This window comes from Tamandua tetradactyla, chromosome 2 (assembly GCF_023851605.1).
Source record: "Tamandua tetradactyla isolate mTamTet1 chromosome 2, mTamTet1.pri, whole genome shotgun sequence".
Taxonomy (NCBI): domain Eukaryota; kingdom Metazoa; phylum Chordata; class Mammalia; order Pilosa; family Myrmecophagidae; genus Tamandua; species Tamandua tetradactyla.
This window is the reverse complement of record NC_135328.1, coordinates 94,288,901-94,316,675: the sequence shown is the minus strand read 5'-3', so window position 1 is coordinate 94,316,675 and position 27,775 is coordinate 94,288,901. Positions and strand designations below refer to the sequence as shown.

General features: G+C 42.1%; 1 protein-coding gene across 2 annotated transcripts in view; it reads right to left on the bottom strand.

The window, feature by feature from the left end:
* Positions 1–2,278: 2,278 nt before the first annotated feature.
* Positions 2,279–27,775, bottom strand: part of GLIS3 (GLIS family zinc finger 3) — a 486,424-nt gene continuing 460,927 nt past the window's right edge. For both annotated transcript variants that reach the window (XM_077148286.1, XM_077148285.1), the window contains 2 exons: positions 6,384–6,566; positions 2,279–5,358 (listed from right to left, as the gene is read on the bottom strand). In XM_077148286.1, the coding sequence (XP_077004401.1) occupies positions 5,222–5,358; positions 6,384–6,566 (320 nt within the window). In that variant the 3' untranslated portion in view covers positions 2,279–5,221. The remainder of the gene's footprint in view (positions 5,359–6,383; positions 6,567–27,775) is intronic.

The following is a 27,775-nucleotide window of genomic DNA, read 5'->3' as shown; positions in this document are numbered from 1 at the left end:
TTTTCATTGTTTTACCACAGTTCATTTATTCATTTTACCACTGATGGACAGTTGGGTTATTTCGTGTTTTGGACCTCTACAAATAACATCACTGCAGATATTCTGTTTCTGAATCACCATTTACCTATGCAATTGCTCCTCAAAAGGAATGGAATTATTGGGTCATAGGGGATGTATCACTTCAACTTAACAGTTGAAGAGCTACTGGTTCTTCAAAGTGGTTGAACCAAATCACGCTCCCACCAGCTGCTTCCTTTTAAGGAGTCAAGAAGCCCTTTGCCCCAGTCAGTCAGCTCTATTTCCATCTCTACAACCCCAACCAAAGGGCATCTGATGCCTGCTCCTACCTCCCCCAGAAAGCAGCACGAGCAACGTGGCAGCCATTGTCCCTTCTGCTCCATATTTTCCCTTAAAATAATTCTCAAGTCTTAAAAATGTAGCAAAGAGGGTGCACAGGTGGTTCCGTAGTAGAATGCTCACCTTCCATGCAGGAGACCCAGGTTTGATTCCCGGACCATGCACCTCTCCCCGCCACCAAAAAAAAAAAAAAAAAAAAAACCGTAGCAAAGAGCCTTTGCTATGATTGATTCTTGAACTCTGATAGATATCCTTTTAAATCTATGGGTTTTACTAGCAGGCCAGTGAGGTGTGAGAATAGCCTGTGTTCCCTGAGGGGGTGGGAGCTAAGCAAGAGCCATCACAACAGCCAATGGGCCAGAGCAGCCAGGGCAGGAAATCAGGGAAGTGGGAACCGCCCCTTTTGTCACCGGGAAATCAGAGGGCTTCAAAGGCCAGGGGACCAGCTCGTGGGAATCTCAGGTCTGTGTCCTTATCCGCTGTGTTCTAGGAAAACGGGGCAGAAAAGGCCCACTTCTCTCACCAGCACGCTGTGTCCCTGCCACCAGGGGCACCGAGCATGAGAGGCATTTTTGAAACATGATGTAGTGCTATGTTGAAAAGGCACAAATAAACCCCAAGCCCTGGCACACATTTATCCAGTTTGTGAAGCAGATTAATAGAATAACCAATAAAACATGCATAAAAGCTTTAATTAAATCTGATGAAATAAAACTTCATGTTTTATTTATGGACACTCCTAACATGTAAAGGATTCAGGGAGACATTCATTTTTACTGCCATTTCGTCCTCATATCTATAATTAAATCCAGGCTGCAGCTCTGGCCCAAAGCAATGCGGCATTTTAAAGCTGGCCTTGGACACCAGTGCCCTCCCCGCCCCCCATTTGCTTTTAATTATAATTGCCATCCTCAGTATGAAGGAGGCTGACGGCAAAACAAAACAAACAAACAATGGTTGTTGTCATTGTGTTCTAAAGCAGTGTGCTGAAGGATTTCAGGCAGGCTGGTGTAGCCTCTATTTCCAGTTTTATTCTGTACCAAGTGCACAATCCCTTCATTTTACTTTTGACATAAAAAAAGGACTTCATGAAACAAGACAAAATAACTTATGATTATATGAAACATAACTGTGACAAATCACAAAACTATACATATTAATAGAAAAAAGTGTACCTAATTCTTTAAAAGATTTATGACAATACGCACCAGATGTGCCCCTAGAGTAAAATCGGCCCCATATCCAGTATGATATATGCAGTTCATTTCTCTACATGAGCGTATATAACTATGTACAAGAGTCTGTGTGATTTATAGAAAACAGATTTCCACTCCTCCCCGCCCACCCCCCAAAGTGCTTTATGTCAGCAACGTTACACAGGATGCTCTGCTGTCTGTACAAAATAAATCTCTTCTTTTTTACACTCGCCATTTCTCCAATGAGTGCTTTTTTTTTGCTTTATCCGTTGCAAAAAAAGAAAGTTAACTGCAGAAATTCCACATCACCAACCAAAAGTGCCATTAAAAAAAAAATGCTGCTATAAAATGACATGGTCAAAGCAGTCAAATAAAATAGCAAAACAATTAAATTGAACATTTACAGTCACTATTCCCAATACTTCAAGGCAATCAGAAAGTCAAGGTCCTGGGATAGAGGGAGTTTGACATTTGGCCTTGTTCAAAACTGGTTGTAGGAAACTAGCGTGCTTGATGGCTGACCATTTAAATAGAACAGAACAAAACTAACACCCCATCATCAATGGAAGCCGCGTTGTGACTCAGTTATTTTCAATTTTAGAATCACCTATGTCATTTGGGGGAGATACAGCAGAAGGGAGATACCCTGAAGGACTAGAGATGTTTAAATATTATTTAACAGCTGATCAGAGGCTAAATTACAACTAGCATTTTGATGTAATCTCTTTAGGGAATTAAGATAATGCAGAAGATGAAATGCCTCTAGGCATACCGATTTTTTTTTTTTTAATGTAATAGGATAATTGGCTTTGGGCTGTGTGTATTTTCTCAAGCGCCACTGTTTTGTTTTGCTTTTAAAGGGGAATGACGATCTCTGTTCATATATTTATGAAAGTGGTTACATATCAAGACTAAGGCGGCCAGGAAATGGAAGGGAATGATTTTTTTTTCAAGTTTTCACTTTTACTGCTACAAAAGTAATGATGGAAGCATATATATAGATCTTTTGCAATGTGAAAGCAAGCAAAGGATGATTTTTAAGATGCAGCAAGATTCTAGAATTAAAGGACAGGGTGTGTGGGTCTAGAAGGAACCTGGACAGTCCTGTCCCCTGCCTCCCCAGCCCCTCCCCACCCCACCTCCAGGTCCTAATCTCACACCTGCGGCCATCGGGAAGCATGGAGGGGTGGGTAAAGCCTCATAGGCTGCCCTGGGTCCTGTTCTCTGTGTTCTCCTTCCAGTACCACGAATGGCCCTCGAGGGCCCAGACTGCACCCCTGCGGTGGAAGGAAGGAGAGCCTGCAAGGCTGTGCCTGGTTCCTCCTAGGGGCAGGGCCATCGTGAGAGGCCGTCATAAGGCCAGGGACTGGTCACAACCTCCCTTCCCAGCCAAAGGGGGAGATGATAGCAATGGCTCTGAGGTCTGGCTTCTCGTTTTGTCTTCCTGTCCACTTTCCACCTTAAATCACCTAAAACCTCAAGGCAGGACTGAAAAACGTCAAGTGCAGTAACAAGCTTGCCTTTTAACTTTTTTCATTCTCATCCCATAAATGGAATATATTTCGAGTTTCTCATCGAGGCTTCAGCATTTAAGAATGAATCGATTATCCCTCTAAAGCTACCAGTTTCCCTTTCTTTCCAGAGCATGACAGGGGAGGCAGGGGCAGTGCTATCACCTGGGCCAGTGCTGCCACCTGGGAGTCCTTTGATACTCAAGCACCATGACCCACAGTGGCCGCACAGGGCCTGAAAACTCATTCGCGAAGGAAGCCTGACATGCATCCTTCTGGAAAGCACAGCAGAGTTTTGTAAAGTAAGTCATCTCTTTTGCAGATGAGGATGCCTGCATGACAACTTTTCTCAAAGACGAGCCCTGCACTGAGAGAAACAAGAGTGGCCGAGCGCACTGCAACATCAGCCAAGCCTGGTTCTTTGTTCATCTTATTCCAGGGCATGCTGGAAAGAGCTCCGGAGTCAGGGAGAGTGTTACTGACTGTGGAACTGGCCTGGAAGGAGCAGCCTGTCATGATACAAACCATCACAGGAGTCCAAGGCTGGCACCAAGTTCCTTAATTGCCTTGATGAAGGCTGTACTTATCTCAGTTTAATGAATAGTACTGTTTCATTTTTGTTCATAGAACATTTTTAAAAAGAGAGAAAGGAAAATAACACCTTGAGATGTGATAGTACCAGACTGTCAGAATTTACCAGGTCTTTGTGGTTTGGCTAAGGGATTTTTTAATTGCCTTATAAAGGTATCACAGAAAGTGGCTTCCCATCCAGGTTGAGTATTAAATGGCCAAGTGCTCTGTGAAAACCCCAGGCCGTTAAACCACTTTCAGAGAAAGGACTGCCTCCTTCTGCCTACCTTTCCAAAACTGTCCCCTCTGCCTGCCTTTGGCTGAATCTCCCCAGAGGTGAGGGTCAGATAATGGTGGGTGATGGGCTTGTATGGACCACAGACAGGAAGGCAGCAAGAGATGTGAAAAGAGGGAGAGACGATATGCACAGACAGATAAATGTATATTCCCACGGAGGTGAGCGGAGGCTTTGTGAAATCACTGGACAAACACATGACATCCCTAGTCTGGCTTCCCCAGAGAAGCACACACGTCAGTGTGTCCCTGTTCTCACATCTTCTGGCACTTCTCTGGAATGAGCACAGAGTGGAGGCAATGGGTGAACCGGACACAAGACCTTTTCCTCTGAACAAGGTCTCTGAACTGAAGTCTCTGAACAGTGAACCCATGAGGTTCCTGCTAGGGTGCTGGGAGGTGGGAAGGTGGCTGCCCTCCCCTGTCCCCTCAGGTAGCCTTTGCTAACTGCAAAACTAACAGCCCGGGGTGACCAAAGGTGCTGCAAGGTGGGGCTCGGCAGAGCTACAGCTGTGGCAAAATGTATGTAGCTGAAGTGACTTAAAACAGTATCTCCCATCCAAAGAACAGACCTCTAGTTTTTGTTTTTTCTTTTAAAAGTACCTGTAAATAATGTCTTTAAAATGAAAGAACTAAGATAGGTGGCTGGAACAGAAAATAAGTTGTAGTGCTTTTCAAAGGACTGTGCTTGGCAGGGCCTCCCTCTTTTGCTGGTGGAGAAACGACTGGTGAGCATGGGGGTATCTAAATGAGAGGGGCGGCCAGTTCACTGGAATGGCAGGCCAATGCTTGGAAACCCCCGAGTGGGGAAGCTCCAAGAGATGAGGCCACACCCCGCTTTGGATGTGGATTCCCCTTTGCATGAGGCCAGAGGGAAGGGAGTATCGGGTTAGGTCTAGGCCTCCAGCAATTTGGGTTGTCTTTCCCTATTTGAAGATTTCAGCAAGGTGATCCCCCAGCTACATTTCCACATGATTTCATTGGTGTCCCTTGAGGGTTGACAGCCAGAAAGTAACAGGTGTCCAGGAGAATGAGACTCTAAATTCCCTTTGAAGACAGTCCTGCTGGTTGCTGATCCAGCAAATCCAGAGAGAAAAATGAACAACTGCAAACATTCCTGCAAAGCCCAGCTCTGACCATCCGGTCCTGCCTTCCAAACACACGTCTGTGACTTTGCCAGACCTTCTACTGATTCAGGTGACATCCTTTCTCATGCAGATTGTGAGAGAATGAAAACCAAGGGCGGCAAGCAGCACAAAGGTTCTGGATGTGCAGTCGAGGCCAGGGGAGCTTTCAGCCTTCAGTATAGACAGAGGAGAGCTGGCTAGGACAGCGGTCCACAGCGCTGATCTGCAAGAATGGGGTGTCCTCAGGCCCACTGCGGAGGGATTCCCCAAAGAGGCTTGAGGAACCTGAAGGCAAATCATACACTGGAAGAGAAAGAACACAAGAAGTCAGTGATTCCTACCACACCACACTCACTGCATCTGTGGTGGCAGCAAACCCCGGAGGCCACTGGACGGGGCCAGGCTTTCACAGGGGACCTTCTGGGGGAGGAGCCTGGCTTGTAGGCAGCTGCCCAAAATGTGGTATGGCACACAGTACGGACTGAGTGGAAGTGAAGGTAAAGCGTTCTAGGGAAGGGTGAGGGAGAACTCAAAAAGGAGGTGATATTCAAGTTGAGTCATAAAAGAGGATGGGATTCCCACATGGGGAGGTCAGGAAGAACATTCTAGATGAAGAAAACAGGGAACAGAGACAGAGTGAGGGGCATGTGGACCAAGTGTGCTGGCAGTGGGTCTACAGGTCTGCGGAGTTTGGTTGGGCCTAAATCATGGGGGCTTTGCCTGCCATGCTGAGGAGTGTGGACTTTATTTTCAAGGTGACTAGAAACTCTTTAAGGTATTTGGTCATGAAAGTGGCATATTTAATTCTTCATTTTTTAAAAATTATGTAGCCTGTACTAACAAATCAATTCCTATCTTAAAGGTACCAGACTTCTTCAACCTATATTTGCTGGGAAAGCCGATGCACATGAAAGCAATATAGAAACTGGAGGGCAGAGGGTGTATCCATTTGGTCTAAATTAGTGGTGCTCAATCAAGGGCTATTTTGCCCCAAGGGGATAGACAGCAATGTCTGGAGGCATTTCTGATTGTCACAACTGGGGGGATGCCATTGGTTCATTTTTGAAAATGGGGCAGAATGGTAAACTCAGGCAGGCTTGCTGGAAGGCTATCGGGAGGCTGGTGGCGCCTGAATTAGGGTGGGATGAGTGGGGCTGGTGAAGGGCCAGGCAGGTGGGTGCAGACAAGGGACATTTCAGGGGCAGATTCAACCAGACTTGGTGCAGTTATGTGCTGGGTCAAGTCCTGTCCAAGCAAGCCACAGGAACCCCACCTGGCCCCTCCCTCCAGTCTGTCCAAGTTTCTAAGTCTTAAGACGCCAAACACACCTGTAATTCCCGAGTGGGTGGAGAAGGCTCTGTGGAAAACATCGAGACCAGTCTGACCCATGGACGTGGGCACCAGGCAGTCCTCAAAGGAAGGCACCACACTGCAGGCACTGCCGGGAGGCATGGTTCTCTGGGAGTCGGGGTAATGCGGGGGGCAGAATGTCTGCAGCTGCCCATAAAATCCTGAAATGCAAGCATGGCATTGAGCTACCTCAGGGCAAAAGTTCCAAGGACCATTCCAACCCAGGTAGACCTTCACCCTGCCTATCTTCATATGACAAAATGCCTTCAAGTCTTCAGGCCTCCTGTGAAACCTTTTGAGTAAATCTTCTGTTTGGAATGCACCGTGATTTGGGTGGAAGTTCTTTTACTGTTGGGACTTTCAGGGCTTGTTGGTTTATAACATTCTTATTTCCTTCTCTATTACCTGAAGCTGCAGGACTTCTAACTTTAGATTCTTTAAAGAGTCTTGGTCACTGAAGGTCTGACTTTCAGGGGACATTCCTATTCCAGTCCCTCCCACCAGGTTATGAATGCATCTTCCTTAACTTCCTATATCCTGTATTCTAGTCTGTCTGCCACATTTGAAAAAACCCAAGCAATACTCTTAAAAAGGCCTACCTGAAAAAAAAATTGCAACATAGATCTATGCATCCATCTGTCCTTCCAACAAATACGTGTACACTTGTATTTACATCTTCCTTGTTATTTTAAATGAGTATATGGTATTCTACGGTTGGATAAAGCACAATTTAACCATTGTTATTGTTGATCTTTGCAGTAAATGTGAAAATTGGAAATTAATAAATAATTTAATAGATAAACATGAAGAAATACATCTTAATTTTTGAGAACAATAATCAACACTTTGCTTATCTTGTTCCATCGACCCCTTTCAATTTTTTCTTTTTCATATGATAGAGTTTTTGTTGGGATCTTATGTGGTGCTTTTCTGGTGTCTTTTACACCTTCCATGATACTTTATCTTTCCTTCTCCCTCCTCTTCTGAGGATAAATTTAAATCAACGGATTATTTTATTGGAGCATATTGGAACAGTTTCATATAATAATGAAATATAGATTGCATACTTCATAAATAAAGGGAGCATTGGGGTTCTGCTGCTTTCTAACTCTCAGTATTTCATTGTATTTATTTCCTCCTCTGTAAAATATGAATGTCATTGTCCATTTCACAGAGCTGTTGTGAAATTTAGGAGAGTCACTAAATATAGATATCCTCGTATACCTTATTATCTTTTTTTTTTTGCATGAGCAGGCAACGGGAATCGAACCTAGGTCTCTGGCATGGCAGGCGAGGGTTCTGCAACTGTGCCACCATTGCCCACCCCACATAGTATTTTAAACTAACTTTATAAATGTCAGTTATCACTGATATCACTATTTGGGTTCGATGGAAAAAATGAGGGATTAGTAGAAGTGCCCCAGGGTTTCTTCCACTAAGTGATGGAGAACACAGAATTACATCATAGGCTTTGGTCCCCTAGTCTTGTGTGCCATCCGCTACTAGAACTGTCTCTTCTTAAGCTTGAAAGGTTCTGTCCACGGTTTAAAAAACCCGAGGCAACTGTCAATAGGTAGGAAGGTGCTATCTGGGCTCTTCTCAGTTCTCTTTAAATAAAACCTGGGAGCACTGACCCATCTAGCCTACTAAACCCACAACTCTTCTCATGTCCCTTAAGTATCCTCAAGGTAGCCTGAGCAACAGCTCAGCATACCCTTGGCTGGCAAGGTCTATTCTATGGTTTCTATGAACATCATCAAAGACTGTGGGCCTGGGTGCTCATAAAGACACGGACTGGCTCTCTAGTATATTATGATCCAAGACAGAGTTATCAACGCAGATTTTTGCACAGGATACACTCGTAGTGGAAAATAAAATAATATCCTTTATAAACATAGAGTGGTGCACTTTATATAAATCAGGGGAGAAATCCAATAAAGCCGAGAGGGAAGATTAAATGCACAATAGCAGTACAGACTAGAAAGATACCTAAGGAAAGTCTATGACAAGGCAGAAGAGAACAGAATGAAAAGCCATTACTCTTCTCTTTTTGATTACCAAGGCTCCTTCATGATGCCAATCGTCAGGCAAAAGACACAAACAGACCACTCACAAATAAAGACTCATATAAATGATAAACTAATATGGACAAATTGTCCTTCCTTTGACCACCAAAGAAATAAAAATTAAGACAACAACAAAATACCATTTTCCACCTATCACAGATTTCTAAAAGTCACTGTCAACACTGAAGTGAGAACGGTGGAGAAGGCACTTCTGCATGGTGTTATAGAAACTGCAAAAGAGGATACGCCTTTTGGCAATTTTGCAACATTTATCCAGAATTTTAAAAGTGTTCATACTCTTCGACTTGGGAATTTTACTTCTGAGAATCTGTCCTGAAAGTACACTCTGAATAACAAGAATTTCTGCAGAGAGACAGTCAAAATGTGCTCGTTATCATAATATTTTTCTGAATTTTAATAGTGATGAAGAGTAAGTATTGTGGAGTCAGACTGCCTGGGTTCCAACCTTAGCTTAGCAATTTATTAACTGTGTGGTCTTTCTGAATTGCTTAGCTGAAATGTCTCAATTTTCTCATTTGTAAGATGGGATTAATAGTACTTATACTTCACTGTTGTATTATGAAAATTAAATGAGTTAAATTTTATATAAAATGTAATATAATTAATAATTATATAATCTTAATTTTATATAACACAGTGTATTTTAATAATATACTTTATAAAATAGAAATATTTGCTAACTAAATGAAATAAAAGGGAAAACGGCTTAACAATGATAACACAGCTCTCAAAAATAAAATACCGTTTGTTAAGGGAAATAAAGGTTTCAAAAATGCAACAAATCCAGTCATTCAGTAGTAAGGAAATGCAAGAATGGACACAGCAGCAGGCAGGTGGCACAGCCCTGGGTCCTATATGGAATTCTCGGGAACATTCTCGGCCCTCTGTGGACCCTGAACTCTATGCCTCACCCCATGTTGGTGCCGAGATACTACAGAAATCGACACAGATCCAGATGTCTTCACTCACCCCAGTGGGGACTCAAAGGACCCACAGGTTTGAAAAGTGTGAGGGAATCTGGGATGTGGCACTGCTGGGTTTGGGAGGCTCCTTGGACTGGTCTTGAGTTTGGGTGCCTGGAGCCCAGGCCCATGCAAACCTGGCACAGCCATCAGGGGAGAGCATCACATTGTCTTCCAGGGTTGGTCTATTCGAATGTAACATGTCCTCTCTGAGCAACGTGGACAAAGGATCCGCTGGCTCTACTCATATTCGTCACCCATGACCTCCCCTGGCAGCACTCCTCCATGGAGGAGCAACCTTTTCTCACTGAACGTCACCACGCCCCGAGGAGTGGTATTAATCGCTCCAGTAAGCCAGGTACAATGAGAGAGACTTCCACTGGCCTTTTGTGAAAACCCTTTCCTATCTTCTCTCCTGCACCTAAGAGAGAGCAGAAATGTCCCATGGCTTCAACCATGTGATACAGCGCTAAGTATAAATCATTGGTGATATGCTGAAATATACCTGGTGAAGTGAAACATTCAACCCAACATTGTGTCTCCTTGTCCATCCAGATCTGGGTGAGGAGGGCAGGGTGGACTGTAATTCCTGCCTGTGAGTGTCTTGGCTGACAAGAGGAACAGTCAAAACCAGAATGGGCCTGCAAGCATATTTTATCACTCTCACAGCCAATGCAAGAAAAGAAAACCCTCTATATTAAATTGCTGCCTCCAAGGAGCCAGTTTCTAGAGATGCCAAATACACTGGAGTGGATAGTTGTGGTCACTCAAATCAAAGAGCTTTAACACATTCTCTTCCCTCTTCTATTTCCATAAAACTAACCAAATTAGGGGAAAAAAATCAATTAGGGTCTTGCCACACACACAAGTCCAGAGAAAGCGAAGTCATTTTCTGATGAATGGCTTCTGTATTCCAGCTGCTGGATTTCATGTAGTGAGTTTGGAAGAAACAGCACAGTTCAGACCCAAAGTAGAAGGAGGCATAATGTTAACACATTTTGTGGACGTAACACATAAAAGCGATGGCAGGGTCAGTCAATTTGTCATTCAGTCAATAATAGTTACCAAGTGCTAGTCAGGATGCTGTTGGCGAGAACAAAGGAAACAGAAGACAATACCCTGCCCTGAGGACTGATCACATATATATAATAGCAGCGGGAACACAAACATTTATAATAACCTAAGAACATGCGCATAAATATATAAATCTTAGTTGCCACATTTAGTAACAAAGTCCTCCCCTCTCCCCCAGTTTAGAAGTTATTTTACCTCTAAGAATGAAGAGAGGAGGAGATCGTGGATAAATAGATTCCACCTAAATTGCAGCTACAGGTCAAGGAGAAGCATCCCTTCTTTTCTCAATTTTGGGAACAGTTATTATTTTTCTTTCTAAAAACAAACTCATTTTTTCTGATTATAAAAATATTTGGTGTTACTTATTCCAACAAGAAAATGTAGACAGTATCAACAAAGAAAGGAAAAAATTACCTTTTATTTTCACCATTCAGATACTGCCAGATATCTACACACACCCAAAACTGCAATGTTCTATATATTGATCTGTATCCTGCTTTCCCCCCGCAATGTTATAGAAGAATTTTTTCGCATATTGCTAAATCCTTCCTTTCTGCTTTGTCACACGGTACAAAGTAGTGACTGCTCAGATCAAGAGCTTATAGTCCCTCTCAACTGCTGATGACAAGGCAATCCTACTACACGGGACTTGGGTTTCCTTCCCAAGGTGAAAGAGGGGGCAGGAGGTTGCAGGAGAAAGAGAATTGCATGACTAAATATGATAATAGGAAAGCGTTCTCTAAAGCAGCTCTGTCCAGCGGAACTCTCTGTGATGATGGACATTTTCTTTATCTGCGCTGTCCAAGAAAGTAGCCACGTTGGTTACTGAACTCTTGAAATGTGGCCAGTGTGACTGAATTTAATTTTAATTCATTCAAACTTAAACGCCACACATGGCTGGTGGCTACCCCATCAGACCGTGCAGCTCCAAGACCATCTGAATCCCCAGATTATAGAAGAATTTGTTTCAGGAGAGTGTCTGATTAAATTCCCCAAAGAAAAACACACGCTCCACCAAGAGTTTAAATAAAAGTCAGATAATGATCCTTACACTCCTGGCCATCAAGATAGGAAGTATATCAGACTCTTTCGAGTTGTCATTAAATTTGTCTTTGCCTTAATCTTTGTAGAAGAAGCCAGTGTATAAATACATCAGTGAGTAAGTAAATAATGGTCACCCAACTCTCAGCCTTTCAGAGGGCTGTTAAGTATTGTTGTCAGCTGAATTTCCTAGACTCTTCAGTTCTCCTGGAAGAACCACTTTCCCTCCTGGAAGCAGGAGAAACAGAAGACGACGTGTCATCTGCTCTTTTTCTGCAGATTGTGGGGCTGGCTCACCATGCTGGGTCTCCGTTCTCCGTGCCACAGGCTGGTGGAGAGAAGCGGCAGCACAGAGGCCTCTATCCAGCTGCTCATACACAGGGACGGACACTTGCACCTCCGGGCTGCACCCTGGCAAGGTGATGAGTCGTGACAGGTTTGTCTAGGTGGCACATGACTTTGCAAAACACAAACCTCATTCTCCTGTATGATGAGGCTGGGGACCCACCAGCAAGCTCTGGACACCAGGAAGAGCATGGGGTGGACAACAGTCAGAACCAGGCTGACCATTCCCTGCAGCAGGCCCAGCCAGGACTATGATGACAGCACATAGGTCCAGCCACCCTGTGTGTGAGCAGGAGCCCCTTTCCAACATCAGGAAGGGTCTGCGGACCATTTCTCCCACCAGGAGATGGCCTGATCGGGCATCGCAGGGTCCTCTGTGATGTTCCTCAGAAGCGATGCTAAGAGCAGCTGCTTCCCCAGACCCCTTGAGAGCCTCAGACAGGAAAACTCTTCAACTCCTGTGTGATCTGGAGTATGTCAATTCAGGGATCCAGGCGAAGCAATGTTGTTCTTCAGCTGCTGCCCAAACTTCAGGAGTAATCTGTGCCCTTGACCTTTCAGAAGAAACGGTGGTAATGTGCTGTACTTGCTTTTGTTGTGGCTGCTTTGTTTTACTACAAGGGGTTGTTAACAGTTTCTGCTTCCAAAGGTAACAGCAAAGATTAAAGAGGATTAAAGAAGACAATCCATGTAAAATGATGAGCATGTGCTTGGCGCCTAGTTCTCAATCAGTGAATGTTAATTTTTCTTTTTCTTGTCCTATTCTTCTAATAAAAGACTTTTAATTTTTATGCTGTCATCTACCCATTGACTATTTACAGAGCATTTACTCTTAGGGTTGCAGACCCAGAGGTAAATAAGGCCCACTCCATACCCTCTTGGAGCTTGCATTTTAGTGGGAAAGAAAGATAACAAACATATAAATGAGCAATCAAGCAATATAATTTTATAGTATTTATAATAATAAAAGGAACTTTCTTTAAGAAATAGATAAAGATGCAATTCTTTTCTCCAGAGTGCATTCAAGATAGGAAGAGGAAAATGAAACAAATAAGAAAGAAGTTTGGGTAGTCGCAAAACGTATTTGGTGTGGCTCCCTGTGAGCCCGCTGCACACCAGCAGGTATAATCCAGGAGGTCACCCCCAGTGCTGCTGAGGACCGGCCCTGGCACGGTGGCTTCTTCACTGACCGTGCTAAATGGTTGGGAAGTGACAGTGGCAGAGGCCAAGCTGGCAACACCTTGGCTTCCTGGCAGTGCAGTTGTTTTCTAGCTGAGTGGAAGAAAGGATGCATATTTATGAACTTTGATTCCAAAGATTTTTCCACAGAGGCTATAATTTTGTGGGATACTTTAGGAAGTGTGGAGTTCTGGGCTTCAGCCATATGATTGATAGATATGTGGGGGGACGCGTGAGCTTAAATGGTGGATGGGAAGACAGCAAATCAGAGACAGGGAAGGAGGGTACATGACCCTACTCTGCTTGGCCCTCCAAATGTCACCTTCTCCAATGCTCTCATGGGTATCTGAACATTTTCCCACTCTCTGGGGGTCCTTGATCTGCTCCCCTTGAATGCCTTCTGTAAACCATTCCAAGAAAAGAGAAAAACAAAGGTAGCTAACTGGCTAAGCTCCTAAAAGCTTCTGCTGCAACCTTCTCCTGGTTTACAGGCAACGGTGGCCTCCGCTGGCTCCAGATGGGCAGTGCCGTGTGATGAATGCCACACCGGGCTACTGCACCCCACATGCCAGTAATTCATACTTTCAGGGTTGGCTTCCATCAGTCAACTTGCTGAAACATTCTAAAATCAGTCAAGATTAAAAACAGGAATTTCAGAAATGTCTTATGGCTAATTTGATGATCTTACCATTATTTTATTTCTATCCATTGCATGAATAACTTGAATCTGCGTTTGAATGCTAGATGACCTATTGGCCATTTGTGTGCCTTTGGATAAACTACTTTCTTTCTTGATCCTTTTCTCTTTTAAAATAATACCTGTTTACTAGGGTTGTGGGAAAGATCACATGTGACAGTGTTTACAAAAGCATTTACTTCATCCCCTGGCATTAGTAGGTCCTCAGCAAACAGTAGCAATTATTATTACATTAACTAAGCTTAGAAATATTTATAGGTTCTGTGTAACACACAAGAGATTCTTAAGCAGATTTTCCCACATAACCCACCACCCTTAAGTATCTGATGCTTCTCTTAAATATGAAATCTCTACAAGTTGGTTGTCATTTCTCAATGTGGCTTCTCTTCTTCGCCGTCAATGTCATCTAGGTCATCATTTGAGCCTGAACTCTACACAGATTCCTTCCTGGAAGAGGGAGAGAAACTGACTCTTCATTTTAATACAGAGTCTATAAATGGGGAAGCTGCAGGAACAGCTCACAGACTGTGTTAGGGAGACAGATTTTTTTTTTTTCCAGGCTGAGAACTGAAGGAGCTATTTACAACTGACATTTAAGCAACTACTGTGCTAGGAAAGAGGAAAATAATGGAAATCGTAACTCTTAAAATTCCACTTGGGCATACTGCTATTAAAGGAACTCTGTGACACTGGAGCCACTGCTCAGTCCCCTTGCCTTCGGACAGATGGGCTTCAGTGTGAGGGCCTCTAGTCAGAAGAGCCTGTGTGGTTCTAAGAAACATGGACATATTCATCTACAGGTTTCTACCAGCTTGCAGGCCACAGCAAGATGCAATCTGCACACTCACTCGGGGTGCTCCCCTCCACTGGTCCTTCTCACAGCATCTCACCTGATTTGCAGCAATCTTGTAATAGCACTTAACTTTGGGGGCTACACCTTGCCCACAGACTTGTGCATGTACTTCCAGGGGTAGAGGAAGGGAATAAGGGGAGGATCTGCTTTTCATATCTGAAAAGGGTTCAAATAAGGAGATGGGAGTGGGGAGAATGTGTTGCTGAAAGGGACAACAGGGAAATGGGAAAAAGTAGAGTGAGGAAGGCATGTGTAAAACACTCTTGGTTAAAAGATGCAATCAATTTTCATTTAAATACCTCCAACCCACCCAAAACCCTAATGTGTGGTGGCCTCTGGCTTCCAAATTCTGAAAATGATAAGCTGCCAAAGTAAACTAATTGCAATGTGTCTCAGTAATTGCCATGTGTGAGTATATACAGATATAGCAAAGTGGTTCAGTGAATTCTGACGGTGATAATGCACATTTGGAAATTACATAAAATAGACTCTCAAAATCCACAAGCTCTGAAGAGTCTATTGGATTTGAAAGTTAGCTCTGCCATTTCCTAGCAGCAATATCTTGAGGAAACCATAGCTTCTTTGAGTCTATGATACCCTGTCCATAAAGGGGAATAAAAGTATGTATGCAGCAGCAGAATCCTTAAAGTAGGAAAGGAAGAAGGATAGGGAGCAGCATGGAAGGGGATACAACATCCAGCTGCTACCCACAACCCTTTACTTGCTAACTCCGTGTTACTCCCAAATCCAGGATCCATGTAAGACCCTGAGTGGAAGAGGGGAGATTTGGACAGTCTGTGTTTGGATGGTGATATGAAGGGAACACTTTGCCCACTGTGAAGGTGGATATTAACTAGTTGGGGATAGGTCTAAGAGCCCATAGCGTCCCCACTGAGGGCTGTAACGATAAAATGAAATAAGTTTGAAAATAACTTTCAAACTGGAAAACATACTGAAAATGCTAGTGCCTACTGTCTGATGATAAGCCTGGTGTTATGGATCATCATACCATCTCCATCTACAAACATGAATCTGCACCATGGTTGTGCCAGGCTTTTCAACCAGAGAAGCTCACAAGCAACCCGTTGACTCAGGGTTACTTGGACCTAAAGCAGAACAACGGAAACACAGCAAAGAATGAAGATTTAATCCTCATTTCCCTTTTTCTTCCAAGCAAACTTTGCTTTAAAAAAAGGTCTGGTGGGGAAGAATCCAGACTGGGACGCAAAATCCATGAGGAACTGCTGCTGCATCTCAGTTCCCTCCAGCACCCTCTGATGGTCATTTTTGACAGATTTTTGGTTATGAGGCATTCACAGGACTTCTCCAGGAGGTAAAAGGAGACGGAAGCTGGAAAGTAGTTACCGCCTCAGTCACAGGTGAATTGCTTCCTTTTTATTACCCTGCCTGGGGAGCCCTGGAGAGGGGCCCTGAGTCCTATACTTGGAGTCTAGGCTAGTGATTCTTAAAGTGGGTGCTACCAGCAACAGCTGCACTGAGGCAGGCCAGTTAAAGATGCACATTTCTGGGCTCTACCACAGACCTCTTGATTCGGTATCTCCAGGGGAGGGTCGGGGGAGTCTGTGCTCTGAAAATTTTAAGTGTTTCTTACACTAAAGTTAAGAGGTTCTAATGAACATCTTTACTACGAAACAGTAATTTTCAAGCATTCAAATGTTTTCCAAATGAAATTCAGATAGAAAAAATCAGAGGGTTCTGATTTCCTTTGAAATTCCTATAAGTGGGCTTGAGATGGGAGCATGGAGGTTGCATTTGTGATCCTTGAACTTGTTTATCACTGACGCTCAGCATTTTGTCACCTTATTGCCTCTGGCTGTCAAGAAACTTTCCTTCCTACCCTGTCAGAGCTGGTGGATGTGGGCTACTCATCTGAACAAGCCAGCCTATGACTTACGGTCACCACTCTGTCTCTCTGACTAGGCAGACTCCCTTCCACCGCCACCTGGAGCTGCATGCTGATGGGCATATCAGGTCTCCAGGTTCCTTCCTTTCCTGCTGCATCTCATGCCACTGCATACTAAACTCCTAATTTTAAAGTATGTAACACTCACTTCAAAATGTGCTAAGTGTTACAGGGAACACATAGGTGACATGATTCCCTGCCCACACATGGCCCATGAAGAACATTCTCTGACTGCAGAGCTCAAAGGCTCAGCTTGCCATGATCACACCCTACTAATAATATCACATACCACTGATACCCCTTCGATAGACGCTCAGGACAGGCAGGGACTTTTGTGTATTTTCGCCATTGATGTAGGCATAGCACCCAGAACAGGACCTGGCAGACAGCAGGAGCTGAATATATGAGAACGAGTGAATGAACGAGTGAATGATGTCCACAGTTAGAGCTCCTGGGAAAATGCTGATAGTGATAAAGATAAGAACTGAGACAAATACTTATACACAATAGTCTATCAGAGTTTCAGAAAATTAAGTGATTTTCTTTCCTGTCACTGATTTTGCTTGAAAATGGAGGAAGAAACAAAGGAGATAAAGACATGACTGGTCCTGTCCTGGTTCCCTAGAGGGTTTTGCTGCTCTGAGCTGCCCTTTGCTACAGGATATCAGAGAGGCTGCTGAACCTGAAGAGAGAAAAAAAGAGCAGACACGAGAATTAAGCAACTAAACTCATCCACAGGACACTCTGGCCTCTTTTAGGAAACCACTCCAAAGTCTAACTACTTTGAGCGTCATCTCTAAAATAGGTGTAAAAATGTTTTCCTATTCTCCTCACAAGATTATAACAAAGATTCAGGGACTTATTCAGCAAATAGTTTATTGAGCGGTTTATTTATGGCTGAAAAGCACTGACATTAGGCACTGATAAAAAGTATATATGTAAGAGTAATTTCTAAAACATATCATATAATTGACCTCATCGGTATTGATACAAAGCCCAACCCAGCTCACAGGCACGGAGGCAAAGATCTTGGGTAATTCCTCAGCTAATTCAGATACCCTGAATCATTTTGCCATAATCACGAGGAAATTTAAGAACTTGAGGTAAAGGTTTTGCTTTTGGATGAGTGATATGAGGTTGGGTTTGGTGAAGGAATGTGAGAAGGGAAGGGTTGCTGGTTTCGCTTAAATGATCTAGAAAAATGCCTGAATGCTTTTACTTCAACAGACCTCATCTTAAGGTCTCGTTCTCAAAGGCCATGTCCAAAAAAAAAGAATCAGAGAGTTCAGTCAGAACAATCTGGCTAGAGGGGGGAAATTCCTGTGATCAGAAAGAATACTCACAATTGTTAAGTAAATCAAGTAGAAACTCCAGAGAAACTGGGATTGTTTTGCAGTGGGATGTTGAGCCCAGATGATCAGAATGGGGATACATCAAGCCAGTTTCAGCATTTTATTGTTTCTGCTGTCCTGTTTCATTGACACAGTGGGTTCACTACCAGTAATGGGGACACTCCTGGTACAGGGTTGGGTTTTTTTTTTTGCTTATTTTAAGGAAACTCCATCCACAGCTACTCACATTTCTTTCTTTCTTTTGAACCACACAATTGCTTATTATACTCACAAGGAAAATTCCAGCTAAAAATACAAGAATTACAAAGCACAGATTGCCATTAGGTGGGTAGGCCCTTGAGAGTCCGACTAAGCAGCTACTGAAATAGTTATAAGAAAAGAATGTACTTGTCTTTAAGAACTCCATTCACTGAAGGCTAACCTTCATGAGTTTCAGCTATAAGACAGAAGAACTGCTTCTGGAAAAATGTCATTACTTTCCCGCAAAGAATGAAAAAGGACAAAATCTGTAATAATATTCACCAAACACTTTTCTTTATGTGTTTTCAGTTTACTGACAGGGAAGTCCCATTAATCAATGAAATGAAGAATTTTGGATTTTTTTGGATTTTTTTTTCCCTTCTCTTCAATACATCTTTGAGTTTTAATTGCAAAAACAAACTGCCATGCTGCAAATGACACAACTTTTCTGGCAGCTTGAAAGAGCAGGCGAACTGCTCAAGAAGTAATATAAAAACCCAAGCAGCACAGTCTTTGTAATTTAACCTTGTTACTATTAAATGATTTTAACGAAAATATGTAAGGGTCAATCATATTACTAACCAAGGAAAAATTATAACAAGTTACCAATCTTTTCCTTACAGACTGGCTACAATTAAAATGACTGATAATATCTGGTGTGAGGAAATGGGCACTCTAACACACTGCTGATGAGAGTCTAAAATGGTAGCCTTTGTGGTGGGATATATGGAAGTAGCTATCCAACTTTAAAATGTGCATACCCATTAAGCCAGCAGTTTCTTTTTTAGAAAACTTTACAAGAGAAAGCGAGTAAAGATATATATGTGTGGGTGAGAGTGTTTAACTTTCCAAGAGAAAGTGAGCAAAGATACATACCCGCGTGGGTGAGAGTGTTTGTGTGAACATATATACACACAGAAGGATAGTTAATAGATGCATTGTTAATAAAAGCAAAAAATGAAAACCATAAGTGTTCATCAATAGGGGAATAATTAAAGAAATTTTGACATTTTTCTGTTTGAGTACTATACATTGAAAAAAAATCTACGTATTGATCTGGAAAGCAAAAACATATTTTGTTCAGGAAAAGCAAGTTATAAAACAAAAGATAGAATATGAGGTCATTTTTATAGGCTCACATGTGGGTATGTACATATTTACGCACATGCATATGCAAGCACATGTACACATAACATTTCTATAGGCATATTCTAAAAGACTATTCAAACTCTCAATAGTGGTTACCTTTTGGCTGGAATTTGGTGAGTATAAAGCTGATTGGTGACTTAAACCCTGTATAAGCTTAAGTAGGTAAGCATTTCTTACAACAAACAGGTAAACTTTTTCTTTTATAATTCAAAAATTCGATGAATTAAAAAAAAATTATTTAAGAACTGGGCTAAGAGTCTAGTGACCCTGGATTGCTGATTTAACAATCAGTCTTCCAAACGCTTTCCCCCAACAATCAGGTGCCGTACAAAGGATGGCTGCATGAGGGCGTGCACCTGCACACACATGGACACGCACATGCCCGGCAGGGCAATTCCATCGGGGCCTTTAGAGAGGGAGCTTTCACTTCCCTACAGGGACAGTCCCCCAAGCAAAGGCTTTGTGGTAGCCTGTTCAGTGGCTAAGAGCATAGCCTCTGGAGGCACATGGTTCTGGTCATAGTCTCCATCTCCATCACTCTGAGATTAAGAAATCTTGCATATGTTACTTAGCATTTTAGTGAGTCAGATTCCTCATCTGTAAAGTGGGAGAAAACACTGCCTCCTTCGCAATGTTATTATGAGGAAATGAGAAAGGAGATGGAGTGCATTCACCACACTGCCAGGCACATGAAAAAAGTTCAAAATTTTTCAGTGACCAGTGTCCAAAGACACGAGAAAAAGGGCTGATAGTCTTTCAAATCACCTATTTAATGGTTCCACCTTTACCCTGGTGTAAAGATAATTCCCAAGTATTTAAAGACTTCTGTAGACTGCATATCTACAAATACAATCATAAAGTAGAATGACTGTGGGTTTTGGGTCAGATTGGGTTGATTAAACCAGCCCTAATACTCACTATGTATGGGACCTGGGGCAAGGTACTTAACCTCCCCCATTTAGCTTTACCTGGAAGACTAGAGTACACGAACATTATTTTTCTTAATGCTATTTTGAAGCTTGAATAACTAACATACATGATATAGTCAGAGCACACATTATGTGGAACAAAGTAGAAAAACAAAAGCAACAATAATAACAGCTGTAGTGAACTGAGAATCTACTGTGCACTAGGCATTACTTCTTATTCACTATCCCCCTATTATAGACAGGAAGCTCAGATTCGGGACATTGCATGACTTCTCACAGTGAGTGTGCAAGCTGCAAGTCCAATCCAGATTCAACTGAATCTAAACCCTCTGTCAAACCTTTTTTCTACAACTTGTTATTTCTCTTTCTGTATCACCTTGGGCAAGTCACAATTCTTCTTCTGGTAATCTCCTCTTCTGAGATAATATGACCAACCTTGGAGTAAGTAAGTTAATGGGTACGAACACTTCGAAAACTGAAAAGTGCTTTTGAAAGCAAGGAACACTGGAAATACCTCAAAAGAGCTCTTCCATAGAGCTGCCACTGCCCCAAATTTTACCACTAGACATTTAGTACCAGATACTTCTCTTTCAAAATGCAAATACTCATGAGAAGGAAATTGTATTTAATTAATTTGCTCTAAGCACTAGTGACTCATTAGATTATCCTGTTTCTTCTAGGGAGAGGCACTGGGCAATTGGTAGGTACTAGGTCTCTAAAGAGAGGAGCAGGGAAATAAGCAGGCTCCACCAATCAGTGTTAGAAATTATGAGCAAAAATCCTTCGCTTCCTCCATCTTTTCTTCCTATTCCTTCATATTTATTCATTAAACACTTACTATGTGCAAAGCTTGGTGGGAGGATACAGCCCTCATCCTGAGGAAGCTTGCAATTTAGTGATGGTTAACTGATTCAGTCATCTTAGTATGCTTATTAATATATGGGTTTAATCTGTGCATGTGTGCAGATGCTTAATTACATAAGGAGATTATTCACAGTTCAGTCATTTTCATGACCAATCATTTAAACAGCTTTTCTGGTTAAGAAGACCATCTCACACCCCTCCCACAAACCCAACCTGTTGGAACATTGAGTACACTTCACATTCACACCTAAATTTAACTTTTGTTTTATAGAATTAGCACAAGTCAGGATTTATCAAGTACTGGTTACATAAAATTGTTCTTGCAGCAATTTTATGGTAATTAAGTATGTAAGGGTAATTAAGAATTTCTCTGACTCTAATCATCAATCCCTAGCACCATATAAGCATTAATAACATCACAGCTGACATAAAAAATTATTCCTGATTACAGCTGCTGATGCTAACAGCAGAATAACACTGAGTACGCTCATTGACTCACTCGTTTTGTGAAGACCATCACACTGTTGATTTATAATCAATCCTATTTGTCTTCCTGAGATTTTAGGGAGAGGTGGTGGTAAATGTTTAAGTTGCTAGCAATATACTTTCTAGACTTACTATTTTATTATTCCACAGCCTCACATGGGATTAAACTTCCTTTGGGAGAGGCATATGTCTATTGTCTTCAAAACTTGCCTTGAAAAAAAACAACTTTTAAACATTTCATACAAATAACCCCCCAGAAATGCAATCAGTCACACTATAACCAAGCGGACACTTTCTGGAAAGCACCTTTACACAATCACTGTAGGTAAACAGTTGGAAAAGGAAGAAGTTAGTTAAACCTGAGCCTGCCACCTCATTTCCATTCAAATATCAATGTTCTGAGATTTCTATAGCTTGAACGATGCTTTGGTGTTTGTAGGACAAGGCATTCACACCGTGTTTTGTTCTGGAGGCATGTTGGTAGATAGAAACCCTCTGTTCCTTGATGCAGTTAATGTGAACTGGGCTGACAAGCTTACAGCTCCATACTGAAGGAGGAAAATGCCACCATTGTCTGGGAGCTGACTAGACTTGCTTCTTTGCGGCCAACAGTCCAGGCATGCTTTAAATCATGAGAGGACAGGTTATGAACCACAGTAGACCAACAGAGGAGGCTCCTACTTCCCACCACTGCTAAGTTGGTATCACACAGCTCAGACTGAGGCAGAGGCTCCATGGTGTTTTTCTAATGAAATCTAATGACTGCACCATGGATGATGGAAATCTTTGTGTTGGCAAATGGAAACTCCAGAGGGGTGAAAATAAGAGCAAGTAGTGGAAAGCAGAGAAATCTAAGAGAATTGGCTCATAAAATGTGGCAGAAAACTAAGATGGAGGCCTCCAGGCTCTACCACTGATTTCCAAGAGGCCTTGTCTGTGAGATAGGTCGTACAAATTTCCAGTTTAGGAAATCAGCCCAGATAGTATCTGGTAGACCCTGCAGTGTGTCTATACAATAAACATAAGCAGAACCCTACTTTTGCTAGGCAGAGCAATGCACTTAAGCACCCATCTTCTCAGAGTCCCTTTCAGCTGAGGCTAGCCATATGAACAAGTTTTAACTAAAAGGGGTTCATCTGACCTTCAGCATTATCCCTCCTCTCTGCTTGACACTGGCCAAGATGAGCAGATTGTCAGCATTCACACTGCAACCAGGAAGATGGAAGTCGCCCATTAAAGATGGCAAAGCTGAAAGGTGGGAGTAGGTTGAGGAAATGGGGACTGTGTGTGCCTGATCCTCCACCGAACACTGTTTACTGTTAGACATTTTGCCCTGGGAAGGTGCCATGTTCCGGCATTGCTGCTTTAACATGATAAATCCCCAAAAGTCCTGTACTGAAAATAACTAGTGTCTTTGGGAAGACATAGGATTGGACAGATCACTCAAAACTTCTGAATGGTGATGGTAGCACAACATTGTCAATATATTTGATGCCACTTAAAAATGGTTAAAATTACAAATTTTATGTTACATATATGCCAGAACAATAAAATAAAATGATTGGTTTATTCTGTTTAACTAAAAGAACTACATTTCTCTCAAGAGTCCTAATATTATCTAGTTACGTAAAGTATAAAAATTTTATGGGAATGGCATACACCAGCTTAATTTATTTGGAAAAAAAGTTCTGAAGCAAATATGGCAAAATATGAATGCTTTTTAAATCTAAGAATGGTTAAATAAACAAACAAACAAACCCCCAGAAAACTCTATGAAACCTTCTACTCAGAGCAGTAACAAAATTCTCAAGAGGGCATATGGACAGCAAGGCAGGCAGTTCGATGTGACCAGAGGCTCCTTGGAGGATATTAAAAATGCACAAACAATCCAATGGAAATGTTGACTTGTAGGTACTAAGACAACAGATGACAGCAGAGGCCAGGGCACAGGCCACATGCCGGCTGCCACAAGTTGAGGGCGGTGCAAGGAGGAACATGCACCTCTCTAGGGAGGGAGCCCCCGGGTAGTGTTCATTTCAATTTTATTAAAATAAAGCTGAAAGGGTTCCTGCCATTGTAGCAGCTAGCCTGAGGGTTTTTTCATTTTCTTTTTCTCTTGCTATTTCAGCTCCCCTTGTCTAAGAAAGATTGTGTGGGAACAAACACAACTCTGCAGTATTCTGATATCATTTCCTAGTACACGAGTGAATCAGACTGTTTAGGTCAATATTGCTTGGGTGTTCCATACATGCAGCCTAATATAATCTCAACAGTTAGAGTTTATTGTTTCCACCTCTTCCATTCTTTACACGGTGCCTAGGTGATTTCCCTAAAATACCAGGTCGACTTCTTCAAACCATAGAATGACACTTGACATGGCACAAAATTTCCTTGAGGAACTGGCCTTGCATGGTGCCCCAACCTCCTTTCCCTCTATCCCAGCCATGGACAAACTCCCTTGGCCTCTTTGTAAGCACACACTATGCTGTCATTTGTGTTCTTGCCTGTGCTCTTTGCTTTCACTCTGCCCAGAATGCCTTTCCCGTTTTGCTACCCAATGAACTATTTATTTTCAAAACCCTACTCAGATGTTACCTCTCTGAATTCTTTTCTGACACCTTCTCATGAATAATTTGGGTGCCTTGTACCTCTTCTGTTATTGCTTGTATCACAGTGCATTGATTAAATGACATTCAAGTTTGCCTGGCACATAGTGGTTGTTCCATAAACATTTGCTGAATTGAACACCATTTCTCCTTGGTGGGCCCAGAAACAGGAAGGTTGTGAAAATGCTGTTCTAGGAATTTCTGTAGCATTCTAACACTCAGGAATGAATAAGACATTTTAGAAATTATCCATTAGTGCCAAAACAAAATGTGCAAATAACAAGTCTTGGGCAACTAATCCAGGCAAAACTGCAATGTTTGCCTGGGTAAGAGAATCATCAAAAGAGGAATAAAAGACTGAAGAACAAGCTTATATGAATGGAAAGAGTTGTGCTTATGTTTCTGTCTGAAATAGAACACTAAAATGTACTAAGAAGTTGCCTTGGAGTTGTCACTCAAACACAGACCATAAGTGCTATCACCATTCAAACATTAAAAGCAATGACATCTTATTCACCACACTAACGAAGATGATATGAATGGATGAAGGGGATGCAGAGTCAACAAAAGTGACTTTTGCTTCCAGTGTCATGTACCAGGTGAGGAAACCTGAAAAAGCAGTGCTGTTAATCTTCGCCAAGTATGCTATTTGCAAAGCCCTTTTAAAGAAAAATATACATACAGCACACAATATCTTGACTCTGTATCAATAGTATGGAGGGTATGATGACTAAGTTCATATGTCAGCTTGGTTGGGTTACGGTGTCCAGTTGATTGGTTAAGCAAGCACTGATACGATTGTCACTGTGAGGATAGTTTATGGATTAAATCATCAGTAAGTTGATTGCATCTATGACTGATTACAATCAATTAAAGAGATTGCCTTCAACAACGAGAGAAGTTCTATCCAATCAGTTGAAGGCCTAAGGAAGAACTGATGATTTCAGAAGTCAGAAAGAAGAATTTCTGTCTCTACTTTTGCCAGCCACCTTCTCTTGGGGAATTCATTAGAACCTGTGTCAGAGTTCGCAACCCGTGGCATGCTGTAACCCCCAAGGTCATGTAAGCCAATTTATATGGTAAATCTTAAAGATGAGTTGGTTCTGGGGCTTTTTGAATTGTTTCTCTAATCTCATTAGATTAAAAGCTACTAACGACCAAGATGGCACTAATAGTTCATGGGGTGAAATAACAATAGAGATATGTAAAACATTACTGTTGAACACTGCTACTCAATTGTTTATGAGGCAAGGATCTGGGTGACAGTGTATTGGATTCCAGAGTTTTATGGAGTTAAAAAGTATAATGATGCTGGCTGGTTGTTCCTAAATATTCTGGATTCAGTTGTTAGAGAAAGATGAGCTCAAGACTTCAAATTCCAAGTTCAAGCACTGCACAAAGCATAGGAAAATTTCTGTGCATTCTCTGAAACAAACTGTTATTTTTTGAGGTTTAGAAAAATCAGACCCAGAGTCTTATTGTGAGAGTGGCTGAATTACAACATAAATTGAATTCCTTGCAGGGTGTCTGCTGTTAAAGTAAGAGCATTGTTTGGGAAGGAATGGAATCCTGAAAATTGGAATGGGGATATACGGTCTGATAATGATAATGTTGGGGGCCTTAGAATCTATTGAATCTTCTTTACTAAGATAAACCTGTATCAGTCTGCCTTAGAGAATCAGCCACCTGACCTTCAGTCTGCCTTGAGGAATCAGCCATCCCACCTCCATTTGAAGAGATTAATCCCATTTCACCAGATTAAACTGGAATGAAATTTCATGAGGTAGTTGACTTGCAAGATGTTGCTAATTCCTCTCATGACTCACCCCCACCACCACTGTTTTAATTCCAGATCTATAACTATATTGAAGTCTCATATTGCTAATTCCTCTCATGACTCACCCCCACCACCACTGTTTTAATTCCAGACCTATAACTATACTGAAGTCCCATAGGCCCTGAAAGGCAAGGCACAAAGTGTGATCCATGAGGATGCGCATTGCACTCCAGAAGAACTACATACTTTTACTAATTTATATACACAGAAATCAGGGGAACATTTGTGGGAATGGATATTAAACATGTGGGATAATGGTGGAAGGAAGACAAAGTTGGATCAGGCTGAATTTATTGTTACAGGTCTATTGAAAAAAGATTCTGGATTCAGTGAGAAAGGACTCTAACAATTTTTCCAGATGGTTGGCTGACACATGGCTCAAAAGGTGGTCTACATTACCTGAAGTTGAAATGCCAAAACTGCCCTGATATATTGTAGATGAAAAGATCCAAAGACTTAGAGAGATTGAAATGTTAGAGTGGACTTATTATGTAAGATCTCCTGGGGAGTGTCCAGAGGACACACCTTTCACCAGGACTATGAGGAATGAATTTGTGAGAATAAACTCCATCATCCCTAAAGAGCACTGTGGTTCCTCTTCTCTGTAGGTCAGATATTAGTGTGCGAACTACTGCTACTGAGCTTAGATCCTTAAATACAATGGGGATGGCCAGATTCTGGAGGCAGCACTTAATCACCAAAGAAGACAAGGTGGGTATGGCTACTGTAGTGGAGAGCACAGTCAAAGCAGTAATCAGAAGAGTCTGACTCACAAAGACTTGTGATGTTGGCTAGTTGATCATGAGGTACCTAGAAGTGAAATAGATGGGCAGTCTACTAAATTCCTACTTGATCTGAATAAGCAGAAAAATTCTAGGTCAAGTAAACAAAAGTCTAGCTTGAATCACAAAAGCAGTCACAATGCTCAATCAGTTTCCAGACTTGAGACAGTTTACAGAGCCAGAACCCCTTAAATGAAGGGAAAGCAATGCCTTCTTGGGGAAGGACCCTACTACTACACTGCCAGAACTGTACAGTGGTAATCTAGTCTTCCTTTGAGGTGCCAACAGCCTTTAACTAGGGTGAAAGTATATGAAGAAAAAGAAATGATCAGACATTTGGAAGATTATGAGACACTGCTCAGATCTGACATTAATTCCAGGAGACCCAAAACATGAGCTGTGGTCTACTAGTCAGTGTAAGGCTTAGGAAGGCCAGGTAATCAATGGAGTTTTAGCTCAGGTCCATCTCACAGTGGTGGGGTGAAATCATTCTCTGGTTATTTCTCAGTTCTACAATGCATAATCAGAACAGACAAACTCAGCAACTGGCAGAATCCCTATACTACTCCCTGACTTGGAGAGTGAGGTCTATTATGGTAGCAAAGTCCAGGTGGAAGCCACTAGAACTGTCTCTACCTGCCAAAGTAGTAAAACAAAAGCAATATCACATTCCTGGAGGGGTTTCAGAGATCAGTGTCACCATCAAGAACTTCAAAATGCAGGGTTGGTAATCCTACCACAATCCATTCAACTCTCCTATTTGGCCTGTGCAAAAAACAAATGGATCTTGGAGAATGAAAGTGAATTATCATAAACTTAAACAAATGATGACTACAATTACATCTGCTATTCCAGATGTGGTATCCTTGCTTGAGCAAATCAGCACATGCCCTAGTATTTGGCATGTAGCTCCTGAGCTGGCAAATGCTTTTATCTCAATACCTGTTAGTAAAGATCACCAGA